The sequence below is a fragment of the Ambystoma mexicanum genome, chromosome 3p, assembly GCF_040938575.1.
Source record: "Ambystoma mexicanum isolate Mex_15411 chromosome 3p, UKY_AmexF1_1, whole genome shotgun sequence".
In the NCBI taxonomy this organism is placed as follows: Eukaryota; Metazoa; Chordata; class Amphibia; order Caudata; family Ambystomatidae; genus Ambystoma; species Ambystoma mexicanum.
In genome coordinates, this window is record NC_090925.1 from 1,211,353,705 (window position 1) to 1,211,370,657 (window position 16,953).

General features: G+C 40.9%; 1 protein-coding gene across 2 annotated transcripts in view; it reads left to right on the forward strand.

The window, feature by feature from the left end:
- The window catches only part of LOC138581368 (formin-J-like), a 1,098,959-nt gene that overhangs the window by 801,522 nt on the left and 280,484 nt on the right, over positions 1-16,953 (forward strand). For both annotated transcript variants that reach the window (XM_069652650.1, XM_069652651.1), the window contains one exon: positions 14,500-14,694. In XM_069652650.1, coding sequence (XP_069508751.1) covers positions 14,500-14,694 — 195 coding nt within the window. The remainder of the gene's footprint in view (positions 1-14,499; positions 14,695-16,953) is intronic.

Below are 16,953 nucleotides of genomic sequence, written 5' to 3' on the forward strand. Positions count from 1 at the left end.
TACATCGAAGAAGGGAAAATACAGACTAGAACATATAGTAAGAAAACTGGGGCAAATGTGACTTTCCGCGCTGATAGCTCACGCCTCAAAAGTACTATTACCAATATACCCATTGGCGAATTCACAAGGGCAAGAACAAACTGCAGTACAGAGTGTTTTGCTTTTCCAAACAGTGCACAGATGTCTATGTATATTGCTTATCTTTTTCCCAATAGACTATATAGAAAAACATTATACACTTGAAGTGCAAGAATTCACACGCACTCTCAGTTAACTTCTAAAAATGGCACTTCATGGCTGTTTATTAACCCAAACAAAAGCATACATAAGTGAATAAAATACAGTAAAAAGTAGATTAGATAGAATACTTCACCGTTGGCACAGTCGCAAGCCACTTCATCTCGCCAAAGAACTTCACTTGACAGCTTCCAGCCAGGCTGGCAGAGAGAATCTTCACAATGTGCCGGAAGGAAAAATGCATCCACCTTTTCCCCAGCACAGAAGCTTTTTTCTATCAGACTAATCCGGTGCTCTCCAATTTAGGATAGTACTTTTCCAGCTCTCAAAGTTCACCTGTTGCCAATTCCCATGGATTGTCCGTCAAACAACCCATGGTCATCTGAAGAGGTAAACACTTCTCTTTCTCATGAAAGACAACTTCCGGGTCCAGCAACGTTATCGGGCAAAATAGTCCTTGAAAGACTGCAGACTAATATAAATAATGAGACTGACTGAAAAACATGTTTGCCCGTGAAACAGTATTCAGAATTCCATTAAATGCAGAGCTCACAGAGGAAGGAAAATGTCCATTGTTGTTCTGAGCGCACCAGAATTCATTTCAGACTCCATGTTATTTAGTCAAAGATATTCAATTGTTTTAAAGTATTACACAGAGTCAACGTACCGTGAAGAATGTGAACTTATTGATAATAGGTTCCTAGACAGAGGAGACTCTGAAAAAAATATCCAGTGAAACAGTCACATCCAGAAGCAGAATAGAACTATTGACACCAAGAGACAGGACCAATGAACCTAAGATGAATCTAGTCAGACCGATAACCCAGTACTCCAAAGACAACCATACTATTAGGAAAATCTTCCAGAAACACTGGCACATACTGATGCTGGATCCTGACCTGAACTATCATATCCCTGAAAGACCCAATATTGTATATACTAAGGCACCCACCCTAGGAATGAAACTCAGCCCCAGCTTCATGGCTAACAAAAGACAGGGAGGACAGACAAACATTGTAACAGGGAATTTGCTAACATGATTCTACAAATGCTCCAATTGTAACATGTGTTGATATGCACTGAATGATATACATATGCATACCACCAACTATGGTAAGGTAAATCAAATCAATGAATTCAGTAATTACAGGATGACATAAGTAGTTTTCATCATTGTGTACATCTGCAATAAACTTGTAGGGAGCACCATACGAGAATTGAGAATGAGAATAAGGGAGAATCTTTACAGCCTAACTACAGACCCATATCTAATGTGAAGAAAAGGAAGCATGGTAAAACCAATTATTTAAAAACTAGTGCTTTATAATTAGGTGCTATACTATTATAACACAAAGCATGCCAAGGGAGGACATGGTCTCTCTGTCCACATGGCTTGTATACACACAACCAATTTGTGCCGCGATGACCAATACAATCAACAGGCACCAGGTAAAGGATCTCCAAAATAAACCTTTGCCTGCATTATTAAAATGCATTAGTATCCCATTGTCATTATATTGTTACATTCATTGGTTGTCATTCCTTACAATTCCGTCAGCGCAAGCCTCGTAATGAGGCCCAGAGCCTTCCATTCAATATTGACTTTTGGGTTCATCAGGTGTGTGTTTTGGCACCCCTTGCTATTCTCACTGTTTATAAATGATATGATGAGCCAATTATCAGAACTTGATGCAGGTGCGCTGTGTCCCAGCAGCCTTAAACTAGTGACTCTTTTCTATGCCGAGGATGCAATCCTGCTATAAAAGACACTGAGGGGCTTACAACAACAATTTACTTTTAAATATTTTTTTAGCATAGGATAAGGGCCTTAAACTAAATATTGCCAAAACCAAGATGGTGATATGCCACCCTCAAAGGTGCAGGAAACCCACTACAGCAATGTTTACAATATGTAGTGTTGGAGTAAATATTGCAGACACACTTGCCTAGCTAGGCATCAGAAGCGATACCACAAATAATTGGAAACCACAAATTGGAAACAGCAGTAATATTGTAAGCCATGAGGGGAAGCAATGCTAAGGTTTTTAAAACATTACAATGAACAGATGATGTTCAGTGCCCTAGAGGTGTATAACTCGCAAACTGAAGTGACTGCCAACTTTGGCTCAAAACTGTGGGGTCGCAGTAATGTCTCTGCAGTGTAAACAAAGGAAATTAAGATTAAAAACGGCTTTTGTCCCTGCCATACAGTACACCACCACCTTCAACTAAAATGGAATTGGGTGCATTGGGAATATCTTATAAATTGAGATTTACTATTGGCTAAGAATCTGGCACAGTGAGGATCTCAGTGATTATTCTGAGATGCTAAAAGATTTCCTTCAATCACCCGATGCGGGTCATCTACCCTGGTTAAAAAATGTCAAATCCATGTTTTCCATATTACACCTACATGATTTATGGATTAACCCCCTGTGGTGGATCGGAGAAGGAGTCAGACACGTTCAGGACCTTTTTATACTCTATTAAACTAAAAGAATAAGGCCTCTCTCCACCTATGACTAAAGGGAATAACCCTACCAGTCTAAAGAAACTAAAGGTGCACGTCATATGTCAGGAAGTCCAAAGTAACCCTTTATAATATGTTGAGGAGCCGCAGGCTGAAACCTTTGTTATAAGGCAAAGGAATTAGAAATGTGTGAGACACATTAGGGTGGTCAGTCATAATTTAGAAAAAATAATGTCGAATGACAAAAATGTCGAAAAAAGAATGTTGAAAAAAAAATGTTGAATATTATTTTTTTATTTATATGTTTTATTGGCTTTGGTAAGTATAAAAAATGGGTAAAATAAAAAAAATTAAAAAGGGGGGCTGGGAGAACCCCCCATTTAAAAAAGAAACGTATTGAAAAATAAATTCGACATTTTTTTTTCGACATTTTTTTTTCTAAAAAATGTCTTTCGATATTATTGTTTTCTACATTATCACTATAAACCACACATTAGGTTTCTGTAAAACGTCTGACTGTGTGACTCTGTGACTGAAAAGCCCCAATTTTTGGCTGGCGCGTGGCAGAAAAGATCAAGATATTTAGCAGAAAACGCAGTGTTTATTATGGTATTCTAATTCCTTCTAATAGTGTTAATGAATTTTTGTGATTTAATGTGTTTTATATGGCACGTAGAACTTTATCTTTGGGAGAATAGAATTCATATCTTTGTTTTATTTTTCAGCTGAGGAATTGCAATAGGGTTGTCAGGGTGAAGCTGCATAGTTAACAATGGTCGAAAGTTAAGTGTATGATTCATGAATTATGGAATTGTTTTATTCCAACTGTAGTTCTTTTTTTAGCAAATGGTGTTTTATCTATTCATATGTACTGTGTGCATTTGTTTTATGGCTACGCTGAAATAAACAATTGAATTACTATGTGTGCACTTCCGTGGCCATTTGTGTTAGGATAAAAATTCTACTGTGGAAAGTGATAACATATGCTACAGCGTGTAGTGGTGGAAGCCTTTAAATCTTTTGCATACGTGCACTCTACCAAATCCAATATATGCAATTGTGGCTCCAGTACAATCTAGAGGCACATCCCATTACTTGACCACCAAAACATAAACTAAATACCAAATGTAAAAGTGCACATTCTCTATGCATACATTAAAATACCCTTCTCAAACCATTTCACATTTCAGAGCTCATGTACCTGTTTGCATTTAAAAAAGCAACATGCATATAAAAAGGCAATGCACATTAAAAAAAAGAAATTACCTGCAGTTCTTTGGAACCAGTTCTATAAAAAAAAATAGCAGGATAATACTTAATATTCTCACTGTTTCAAGTACATCTGTGATATGCCTACTGCTACCTGTCTAGAATGTATATGAATCAAACAAACCTACAATACATTTCACTTTTGCTTCACCATTACATAAATGATTCTCCTTCCTAATGTCTACAGAACCCTGAACCTAAATGCTGGATCAGCCCTAGATGCTCCCTCGACCAGAGCAATCTTTTTCCACAGGAAGTAAGTGCATCATTTAAATACTTCAGCAACTAGAATCCACATCAGAAACCTCGGATGTGTGCTACACAATCCTCTCCTATATGACTCCTCATGAAACAACGGTGAAGGCCCTAACAAGAGCAAGACTAACATAATAGAGCCCACACTTCCAAAGGTTCATGCTATTAAATCTTGTGCAGACCAGAGAAAATGGATGCCTCAACTGACAGTTTCAGACAACACGCAGCATATCTCCTTGCCCAAAGGCCACAATGTGCGCAAAACCAAAAGCAGTTACACGCTGCATTCCATGGTTATTAGATCACAACAGAAACAAACACGCTGGACAAATAGAATACAACATTTTACAGATGATAAAGCTTGTCTTCTTTATTATTTTCAATTAAAAAAATACACTGCGGATCCAAGCTTGCAACATCTCCAGAATATTGTAATATGCCTGCCTGTCCAAGATCCAGTCACTGTTCTAACAATGGAGATATTATCAACATTGCCTTTCCAAAGGGTCATTATCTCTTGCTATAATGATCCTCCAAAAGCATGGCCTGCTCCTGCACCTTCGGCGAAGGTTCATGCATTTTATACATAGTATGTGCCAAAGTCTCAAAACATTTTGGGCACAAATCATGAAATGCACTAGCACATTTCATTATTTGACCTACACAACATGCACCCTTGATGCATTATACTGTGGACATCATGATGCACACTTCCAAAAGCACTTTGTCATCTCTTTGGGGAATTTGAGGAAAGCAGGCAGCATTTCTACAATTCTATTCACAAATGACATACGCTTCAAAAAGAACAGAAAACAAATAATTTCCCCTGCACCTTTTTGAAAAAGGCGCACGTGGATTTATAAAGGATATCATGTATTCTGACCCTTTCATACTTTTTAAAAAAAATGGAACAGCAGCTCTAAAAACAACACCTCATAGCATTTGCATTTCTATCCCTCAAGTAGGCATAGCAACGCTTTTTTCTTCTGTCGCCGTTTTACAATAACAGACCATTTATGGGCCTGCCACTATGACATATGCTCACAGCAAGCACGTAAAAGCTAAGATAATTGTTAAAACACAGTCCCACTACTAATGTAAGTAAGTGCACTGCTAAAACCTCTTTTGCGATGCTGCCCAGTCCCTAGCAATATGCAGGGTACCTTTTTGAATAAGGTAACCTGCTCATTTCTGAAACTAATTCCAACAAACAAATTATAGTATATTAATCATATTAAAGCCATTATAGTTACTTTAAATGAGGTAATGAATTATTTAACACAGCATTGACATATACTTTACTAAGACCACACCTTTACCATTTGTTTTCCAACAAATAAAGAATTGCAACAAAAGCACAAATGTAAAGATAACAGCGAACATAACAACGTGCTGGTATTGATAATGCAGTATCACACTTTAGCCCACCTCTAAATACATTTATTGAAAGTAAGAAAACAGATTGCTCTTATCTTGCAAAGTACAACTACACTAATCACCAAAATAGTGTGTACTTCTCAAGTGCATGAAGAAATAAATATAAACAATTTGGCCTCCCAAACATTGGAGGGTCAAACCCCAACACACCACAGTCTAGGAAGACCTGTCGTCAAATGTCAATGTGGTAGCAGAATTTACAAACATGTTCTGTTACAGAGTTCCAACTGAATTGAGTAATTGAGTAAACCAAATTGGACATGTTACAATGCTCACTTGTCAACAATTAATGAAAACTAGATTTAGAGGCAATAATTGCCAGTGAATTCAAACTAAAAGAAAACTGTTAATTCTATTCTTGAAAAGAAGAATGAAACCATTAACAAAATGAGTAAGATAAGAGAAAAATATAGAAACATGCACAATTTCAACATAGATATTTCCCGCAACTTTTGTGAGAGTGATTGGTTTGATACTAGCAACACAGACCTTTCTACCATCAACCAGGAACACAACCATCCAATTGCAATGGATCTACATAGAAGAGGCTATGAGATGGTCAAAGGAAAAGGTATAAGGAAGAACATTTAAACTGAAGGCATTCTCTAACATATATTCCAAAGCTCCTCGTCACCAGATGCCACGTTCAGCATACAAATGGTTATGCAATTTTCAACCACTTTTGTTCAAATCCTCATGACTATTTCTGAGAAAATAGATCAAAATAAAAGATCAAAGTAAAATCAAAATTTGTTGGAACTTGTCCTGTCCTGTGTGCATCCACACTGGATTACATGTATAACATAAACATACTTTGGGCTGTGTTTCGAGACGTACCTTGAAAGAGCACCTTTTATCACATACAAACTCTGGCAACGCAGGTATCTGCAGTGCATACACTATGCTCTACTAAAAGGACAGCGCTAGAATTACCAGTACTAAACTATACTTAAAAATAAAAACTAACAGGCATGGGGCAAACGTTCTTAGCCAACTGACATTGAAAATAAGTACGTTGATACTAAAGAAGAGAAATAAAACTGTGCCTAAATGCAAACTACCAAACGGAAGTTGGCAAACGATAAGTTTGCCATCAAAAAGAAATAGTAGTTTCAAAAGCTCTCTTATGACTCAGACAAAGCCTGTGTCGGCTATCTGTGTACAGTTAGCAAGGTACACCAACAGTAGACATCTGTCTTAAAATAGAGGACAATGAGCAATCTAAATGATTTTCAGATAGCCTTGTACCTGATAGCGCAAGATAAATATGATCTAACTCATCGTTTATTATTTTGCCTGGATCCGGACGACTGTTTATATTTGAATGATTTGCATTGCTACTGGATTCCATTTACTGACGTTTGCGGGGTAATCACTAGTGGATACATATTTTCTTTCAGAGTCCCTGAGGTTTCCCTGGCAAAGCTGTAATGACAACTGGCTTCCCCCCTTGTTAGATGGTTAATTAATTTACTGGTATCCTTAATCTGTCAACTTTGATCCACTGCTGTGTTTGGATTCTCAATAACGTACTATGTTTCCAGTCTTTTATTCTCTCAGTAATTCTTCAAGGTAGTAGATGAGATTAAAGATGAAAGCAATGATCTTGTAGTAATAACAAACATTCTGCATAAGGCAGGTCAGTTTATTTCACTTTAGACATTAGCAATAGCACAAGTACTATCTTTGCTTTAAATGTAAGGAATACTTTACTTAACTGTAACTCCTGTTCTACCACATTGGTATCTTTCATAGATTCACATGCTGTTTGAATATTCCCCGTCAGGCTGGGATTCCTCTGTAACAGTAAAGCAGTTTTCATTTGAATTTGAAAATCTTCAGTCACTTTAGCGCCGTTCTCTTAGTGTTATTTTGGGTCATGTTACCAATTAACCAATAGGCAGTGTCTCTCTTAGCTCGACCCCTGGAGGCCATTTTCTTGATAGCATAGTGCATGTGACAGTACCAAGATGAACCAAGAAGAGCCATTTGCGGGGTAGACGGGAGGATTGCATGTGAATCTATGAAAGATACAAATAAAGGAAAACGGGAGTTACAGTTAGGTTACTTATTCCTTCTTCACTATTGGATATTTCATAGATTCACATGCTGTTTGAACAGATTCTAAAGCACTATACACATATGTATACAATGCCAAATGGGCGTTGGAAACAGTCTCACCTGATGAAAAGCGCACATTATGCGCACAGATAACGAAGCACAGCTTGCACTGCTTGCACTCCTCCATGGACTCCCTGTCAATGCATTAGAATCTTGTGAAGGGGTGAACAGACCTCCATGTAGCCACCCTGCAGATGTCCAACAGCAAAACATTGGTGAGGAAGGCAGTGGTGGAAGAAACAACCCTTGTGGAGGGCCCCCCTCCTCCGACCAGGAATTGGCCTGTTAGTCATGTGATGACAGTAGGAGATGCAAGCAGACAGTCATCGGGAGATGGAGAACTTAGACAGTCTCTTGCCCACAGCCGTGGGACCCAACCCCACAAACAACTGATATGGTTTGTGGAACTACGGGTAACATAATACTTCAAAACATGCATACGATCTAAGGATTGCAGCAAGCGTTCTGCCATAGTAGAAGGAAAGCCAGAGAAGACAGGCAGGACCAATTCTTCATTGAGCTGGAATGACAAAGGTACATTGGGCATGAAGATGGGAGTTGTCCATAAAAGAACCTTGTACTTGTGGAACACAAGATAGTGTGGTCTGCAGATAAAGCTTGGATCTCCCCAACTCTCATGGCACAGGTGATGGTGACCAAGAAGACAGTCTTCCACGATAGAACCGTGATCCTTGTTTTATGCTTGGGTTCAAACTGAGTTTCCATTAACCTGAAAAGAACAACGTTCACCTCCCAAGTAGGAGACAATGCCAGCAGTGGCAGGAATTATTTATTTATTTGATTTATTTTGTTATTTATATAGCGCTCAAAGGCGAAGGCATCTAGGCGCATTTCTTGACAAATAACCAGCAGAGCGAGTTGCATTGGTGACAGAGTTGCAATTGACATGGTTGCAGTATTGCAGTACAGTACAATACTATGCAGTACATAAAGTGGTTAGATTGTTTGCTGTGGCACATATTGCATTGTTGAGATCACACAGAAAAGCTCAGGATAACAGCATGTTTTCATGTGGCGTAGGTTACATAGTTGCCAAGTAAAACAGCGATACAAGGATAGTATGGAAAAGTCTTTAATTATCCTGTGGGACCATAACAAAGGTGTATTCGAGGTGGCAGTAAACCTTGAAATTGCAGCTGGTTGGACTTTAATAGAGGAATGTGCAAGACCACTTTCAACAAATGACAGTAGGTAAATCAGAATGTCCTGAGCCTGAAAGTGCAAAGGATCAATTGCTTTGGCAGTACACCAAGTCGTAAAATGCTTCTTCTGCTCACTGTTATAGCAGGAGGCTGTACAAGGTTCACAAGCCTTAGTAAGGATGCCTCTGCAGTCCTGGAGCATGGGGGCGTCTCCAAATTCTATGGAAGATAGAGAGAGAGGCTGGATCATGGTGCAGGACAGCTCCCTTATCCCTGGAGACAAGATTGAAGACTGGTGGCAGTCGAATGGGAGGTGCTGATGAGAGATGGAGCAGTTTTGAAAATCTAAACTGTCTTAGCCGGGTCAGTGCCACTAAAATCAGTTTACACTGTTGTCTGAAAGCATGTAGGACCCTCGGATGAGTGGAAATGGAGGTAACCCGTAAAGAAACCTGTTTGTCCATGGGAATGGGAAGGCCTCTCCCAGGCTTATGGCTAGGGGAAAGCTGCTGGCGAATGCACAGCACTTCAAGTTGGTGGCCAAGAGATCTATTTCCAGTACTTCCTATGTGTGGAACATGTGCAGAACTTGATCGTGGAGGAGGTCCAACTCATGGCAAGAGTGTAGGCCCCTGCTGAGGTAGTCAGCCACCAAATTGTGGATGCCCGGCAGATGGATCGGGACAGGTACATCTTGTGTACCAGAAACTATTTCCAGAGGGACTGTGCTTCTCCTTAAAGGACGGACGATCAGGTGCCTTACTGTGGAATGGCACATTTTTCTCGGCATCTATAATCAAGTAAGCATCATCAGTGTTATTATGTGGCTAGACTAGCATTTTGGTACAGTAAGCCATTTCTTACTGTTGCTTGACTTTTTTTACTGGGCATCTCTGATAAAGCAATTCTGCTAAGTGTAATTACCTGGCTACACTGGCATTTCGGTGCAGCCAGTCTAGCCATTTCTTAGTGCAGCATTGTATATTTTTCTGGGCATTTGTGATAAAATAAGCATGGTAAGCATTAGACTGGCATTTTGGTGCAACCAGTCTAGCGATGTCTTAACATGGTTCTTAGAGGTAATGAAGAACTCCTTCCATTCTAGCTCCCCGGGGGATGTGCTGAGGCGCAAATTGGAAATGCATAGCATAACCCACGAGGCCCTCATGAAGGTTCTGGAGCTTTTCTCTAAAAGTCCAGCATAGCCCCTCAGTGAATACAAACATGGGTAAAGCGATGGTGGAGTTAATTTGGTGTCCTATTAAGGATCCCCCAAGCTGGTTCACGAGCGGGATCGCTCTGATGAAAATCAGGGGGTTGGGCGATGTAGCTGCCCTAAACACACTCTTGAATGTTCAGCGCAAGACCCTTCTTAAGGAAAGGGCTGCTGATGTAGAGTTTGCCCAATTCAGGATAGAATGGTACAATGTTGTCCCTACAACTGCACTCCCCCTCCTGTAAGCAACTAAGGACTCCAACCTTCATCAATAAAATAAAATCCCTGGAGTGTCGTAGGATTAATGGTCAGATTAAATATCCTCCTATTAAGAGCAAGGTTAAGTTAAGTTACGTTTAGAGAGGGTATGTCCAATATAGTCTGGGTAGGGAAGAAAATTTAGGCCGCGTTTGAATAAAAATAATGTTCGGACATGTACGGATGCTATGTTGATGTTCATGTCAAGCAATAATACATACTTAGTTGTGTTATCAATTCGTGTTAATGGAATACATTGTGAATAAACATAATTTACTTGCTACTGTGGCATGGATTGTTTGACTGTTTTGCTCTAATATGTTTATTACATGTCTAGACTCCCGTACATTGTGCAGCCAGTTTGTAATGTTGACTTATTGTGGCATGGCAATTGTAATAGCAAAGCATTAAATTAATTAAAGCATTACAGTTCCCCTGCACTGCTGGTTGTTGGTGACTTGCATGTATTGGATTGTTGGATTGGGCTCCCCCTACAAAAAAAAATGGCTTTTTAGCAAATTTCTCAGAAAATGTGCTGCATAATGTACAATTTTAACACATTATTCAAACATTTATCTGGGGGGGCACCAACAAATCCCCTTTGGATGGTTTGGGCTCCCATACTATGATTGGTCACACTGGTATATTTGTGGGAAATGTTTATGCCCCTTCAATTAAAATATTCACCAGCCAACACTGGGTGAGTGACTGGTGGGTGAGTGGGTATGAATGGGTGCATGCAAGCTTGGGGCCCGGGCAAAAGAAATTGGAACATGAATGTTTTCTTACATGTTTTACTGGCATTTGTGGGCAAAGTCAACTTTATGAATGTTATTACATGGAGAGTGGGGTGTTTGGGGTGGGGGTTTATAGTGCAAGGGACAGGCAGACTGTACATTTTAGTGTGGCATAGCATTTTATATTCACATATGGAGCAAAACCACTACGATGTTTGTTCTTACATAGTGGATGGAGGCATTTGTATAGCCAAACAAGGACATGTTTCCTTACTGTACACATTTTACTGTAGTTAAGGGCAAAGTCCACTTGAAGAGTCTCCTTACATGCTAATGCGGGTGTTTGTGTAGCCAGCAATAATATGCTTTCTTCCTGGGCAGAAGATTTTTACTGGCATTAAGGGCAAAGTCAACAAGAGATTGTTCGTACATGAGGATACTGGCAGAGCCAGCAGGAACATATTTTCGTATTGTATTATAAATGTGCGTAACATCACTGGCCACGTACAGAGTTGGCTGGTACATTTGGGTGCCCAGAGTCAAGCAGGGCCCCCTTGTTTATATACTAGTTGAAAGAATTAAGGTCTGATTAAAACACATATGTATGTCTTTCTCCTAGTACAGTGTGATGCGTGCCTCTGCAACAGCATGATCATTGTGTTTATTGTGCTTGCGTGCTGGTCCAGGCAGGGCCGGAGTGTGGCCCAACTTGTGCTTTATTGCCGAGCTTGCGATGGGGCCCTAAGCATGGCTCGCAGGTGGGCACCCACATTTTGTGCTACGCCACTGCTCACAGCATCTACCTGGGCTCCATGAAAAACAAAGTCATCGGTAATGCCTGGAAGCTAGTGCAGTTACCCTAACGTTGTGGGCTATGGCTTATTACCCACCAAAACTCTTTATAGAAACTCTTATAAAAACTCCTTATGAAAGCTCTCCAGCTAATACCTTGGCTTTGGTCATTGTACTGAGCCATGAATTACATAACAGGATCGTACTGATCTACCATATTTTCAAACCTTCACTTTCAAAAATGTTTTAAATTAAGTCTTTAAATGTGTTAAATTAAATATTGTTCCTGTTGATGCCTGACAGAGTGGAGGAAATCCCTCTGGCATTGGAAACATGGGATCGGCATTGACTTCCTACCCCTTCACTGCCAGACAGTCACGTAATGCTTTCAGTTTGTGTGGAAAGTGCCCTTCTACCAGGCGGATCTCACTCTAGGCTGCCACTGTTGTATCAATGATGGAACTGAGCCTCAGTTTCACCTCTCTGCCTGGTAACTGGAAGTCAGAGAGAAGACCTGGTCACACCAATGCTTTCACCATTGCTTGTACCTCCAAGTGCCGAAGTACTTAAATTCAAAATCTGCATGAATCTTGTGATAGGACCCAAGCCCTAGATTTTGAGGCTGAGATGTGCATGTTCCTATCTACTTGGTTTGTATGGGCTTTTTAAATCTGCTCTGATTTTAGTCTCTTAATTTTCATTCCATGTGGCAGCATCCATAGGATGATCCGCACATCCAGTATGGCTGCTTTCTCACCTGCATGAGAGAGCAGGCTAGTGAGTGACTAATATGGCTGCCCCCTTCTGCTTTCTCGTACGGCCTGAGATGGTAAGCAGAACCTCCCAGGCCAAGAATAATGAATTCTCTGGACGTACTCCCATGCATAAGTACCTTTCTCGGCTCTGCATACATTTGATCTTCTCTGATCAAGGGTGACATCGCTCATCCTTTACCTTCTTGACAGACTTCAATCCCCCTAGCCAAGTGCTTGGTTCTCCCACCTTTTCAACTCTTGATAGGGTCTCAGTTTCTTTTCAGTCACAGGAAATTGGTATCATTGCACTTCTCAAGACCATTGACAGCCTTTCCATAAGTTCAGGCAGTTCAATCAGCCTTCCTGAAGTGGACTTCACTCACCAATCACTTTTGGTTGAAATCCTCATGGACTCTTTAACCTGCATATATGACAACAGCAATAATCCACTAGTAGTCCACCGGAAATGTTGCTCTGGATCTCTTTAGACATCCCCGATTTAGTATGACGTGTCATTGACACCAGATCGGCACTAATGATGTCCTCATGCACTGCTAAGCAATCATCTATATGTACCCACGTTGGACCAATAATCTATAGACGGCCACCATTTATTTTTTTCACGTTTAAAATGAGTGGATGTCTTTCTCCCTTTTGGTGTTCATACTTCAGTCTCGAAATCCCCCAAATCACTCATTTTAGATTGAAAGCTGGAGGTGGTGTGGGGCAATGGAGAACAATAAGAGGACGTCTAAGGCCTCATTACGGGTAGGATGGTATTTCAATAGGAAATTCCGGCATACTCATTTACATTGCCCTACTCGTTTTGGTGGTAGACCTACCAAACTGCAAGTGGCAGATTAGATTTGTTAATCCGTGTTTCAGAGCCCACAGGCCTCCTTTGGGGCCTGGAGTACTCACCACAGGCAATAATTCTGCCTGCAGTAACTCCTCCGCTTATCTGGGGGAGAGAAAACTCTAGCCAACTGCTGGATGTTTCTCCTCCAAACCCCACCCCAACCTGAGAATATGGTGGTGTGGCCAAAGTGGCAGTAGATCTGTTAAACACTTTTCCCTCACCACAGGAGGGCCATGGACATTGAAAGAGAGACACCATTCATTCAGTGAAACATTGGGCCTCATTACGAGCATGGCGGTAGCCGTGCCAGTATGGCAAGCACGGCTACCTCCATGCTTGCTACCGGACCCGCCACCCGCGATTGGGCAATAACTGGTCCATTACGAGTTGAATGGGCCGGTAATTGCCCATTCGTGGGTGGCGGTATTGCCAGGCTCCCAATCCTCATTCTGCCCCATAGGGCAGAATAGGGGTGGGGAGCATGGTTGCACCGGCACCGTTGACAACGGTGCCGGTGCAATCACGAGTTCTGCTCGCGGGTGCCACACAGCCTGCCAGGTAAAACCTGGCGGGCTGTCAGGAACCAGCGAGCAGAACTCGTAATGCGGCGGGACGGTATGAATGGTGCCGGTGTCTTACCGGCACTGTTCATACCGTCACCGTCACCCTTATAATGAGGCCCATTGTGTCTACGTTGAGTAGAACTGATGGGCTCATCTGCGTTATTTCTAGCCATGTATACAGTTGTATAACACAAATTGGGGCTCGCGTTTATTTTGCCCTACCTCACAAAATGTGTTGAAAAGAATGAATGACTATTGCCTAATTTTAAAGTCATTAGTGTATTAGAGTGTATGTTTTGAACCAATGTAGAATGATCAATAGCACCATTCATTGCATCCAATCGTAGCCCTTCTATCTGTTTTACAGCTGATTGAAAATAGTCAAGAACAGCACAAAAAGACACACAACAACGCGGAGCCCTTGAAATTCACACGAAGCCGCATAGATCTGACGGAAAATGAAAATGTCTCTGATAAGGTTCTGTGCAAGCAAATGAGTCACAGATCCCTCAGCAAAGGAAACGAGACGGACAAGGAGAATTTCAGTTGCACCAAAAGAGAGGTATTTGGGTTTTATTTTCGCTATCCCTTGTGATCAAAGTATAGATATTCCTATTAGCTGTGTTCAATGGTGCCATTTTGCTTTCACCCGGATCTAATACTACTGCTTACGCGCCTGAGTTTGGCATGCCCTCATTTGTGGTTTGGAGCGGCTGCTGCACCTCTTAAACCTGGCCATGTTCACGAGTTGTGGGAGTTGTTAGGCTTTCCAGAGTCAGAATAAACTTTATGGAGGGAACTAGCCCAAAAAAGTACGATACAAAAAGGAGTTGCACATTTCATCATAATACATCACAATACATGATAATATCATCGGGAAAAAAACAATAAGACTTTTAAATACACTGGCTAAAGGCTTTTCAAAGCAGCATAGAATATGCTATATTAACAACTGAGGACGTCAGCACTCTGTATATTCCAATGGACTGGGCCACTGGAGAATGACCATTGAAATAAGAGAGATTTTGCTCTAAGATGATGTCTGGCACACAAAGAAGATTGCCATGTGAGATTCTCGGCATGATGTCTTTAAAAAATGTACACTTTATAAAAGTAATCATCTTAAGCTGAAGTGACGTTAAGGTGAAGGTGGAGGTTCATCAACGAAACCCTGGAAATGTCGGCAGGTGTTGGAAGCTATTGGAAAACGTATTCAGTGAAAAATGTTTCGTTGACGTGACATTAAGGTGACGATTTTATGCAGCAAAACACTGGCATTTGGCAAGAGTTGGAAGAGTTGGAAACTACGCCATCTTAACTCTGAGCCGCCCGTTGCACAGCCCCAGGGCACACTGATGACAGCAAGGATAGCATCGCTGACGACATCACTGTGCTCTAATTTCCAGTGATATCTTGATGATGGAATTAGTTAAGTGATTGCATAAAAACGTCACCTTAGTGATACTTCAACTAATGTTTTTTCGCTGACTTTCAAGGGTTTTGTTGTGTTGAACTGATTGAGCTTAACTGTCTCATAACAAACATGTTTTTACTGAATGCAAGTATTTGATTATGCTATGTCTCCAACCACCCATAATTCAAAAGTGTGCTTCTTTTCCTATCAACGCAAATGCCATATTCAATTTTCTCAACAATGCACCAGAGGCCCGCTGCAGCAATAATCAGGGGCTGGGGCAAGAATGTGTGCATTTTTTGGTGTGTTTTGTCAAACATTTTAAAAGGTTTTGTGACCTGTACCTTGGCCTCGCAAGATTTTTTTATTTCGATTTCCTTGTGAGAACAAAACATGACATAGTTTTTGCAAGATTCGCGCAAGTATATTGTTGATACTCAGGAGAATATAAAAAAACATAAAAATCTAAAGTGATCATGAAGTAGAACCTCCCAGTGGTAGTGTCGGGATAGATTGACTATATGCCGGGTGGTTCACTGAGAGATGACTCTGGGCTCTGGAATTGGACCTGCACACCTGATGGAGACTGCAGAGCCGGTTGGGGATGATCAGGTGCCAGATCAAGTTTAGGGTTTACTATAGCACGGTTTCTGAATCAAGGATGTCTTCTGGGGATTATGGTAAATCAAAATCAGGAGACGGACAGGGCACATTTTGAGTCATAATGTTCTTATCGGAACACCCAAAACGTATGCTGTCCCCAAGTTACTTGATCCTACTTCTAAAGAAAAGAAAGTCTAGAAAGTCAAGATGTCCTACAAAGTCAATAAAGTCCACCATCAAGAAAACCTATTCTAACCCGATTACTGTTCCTACCACTGTGAACAAAAAAAAAACTAACTTTAACAAAAATAGAGTAAGGGCACAAAAGGAATGAATGGTGGCCTGATGTGTCTTCATCAAAACAAAGGGGCTCCATGTCCCACTGTACAGTTCAAATCAGAAGAACAAATGGCTCTTTCTCCTTGGTTTGGTCTGCACTTTGTCTCGTCTCTGTTTTTTTTTTACCTTTAGGAACTGCCTGGTTCCTAAGTCCACAGCAGGTATTCCTCTCGCAGCAGGGACGTCATTTCACCGAAATGCCAGGGATCGCGGAAGTGATGTCATTTGACCCTGGCCCCGAGTGACATCACAGGAAGAGAGGTCCTTTAACCCCGCCCCGAGTGACATTACAGGAAGTGATGAAATTTGAACCTGCCCACTTCCAACATCACAGGAAGTGGCATAAAGCATTATCCCCAATGCAGGGAATAGGAAAAAGCATAGAACAAGGACGTTGGATAAAGTTATCTTTATAGTAACTGTCACCTCTAAATCATGGCTTTTCGCAGTTTGCAACACCTTCCC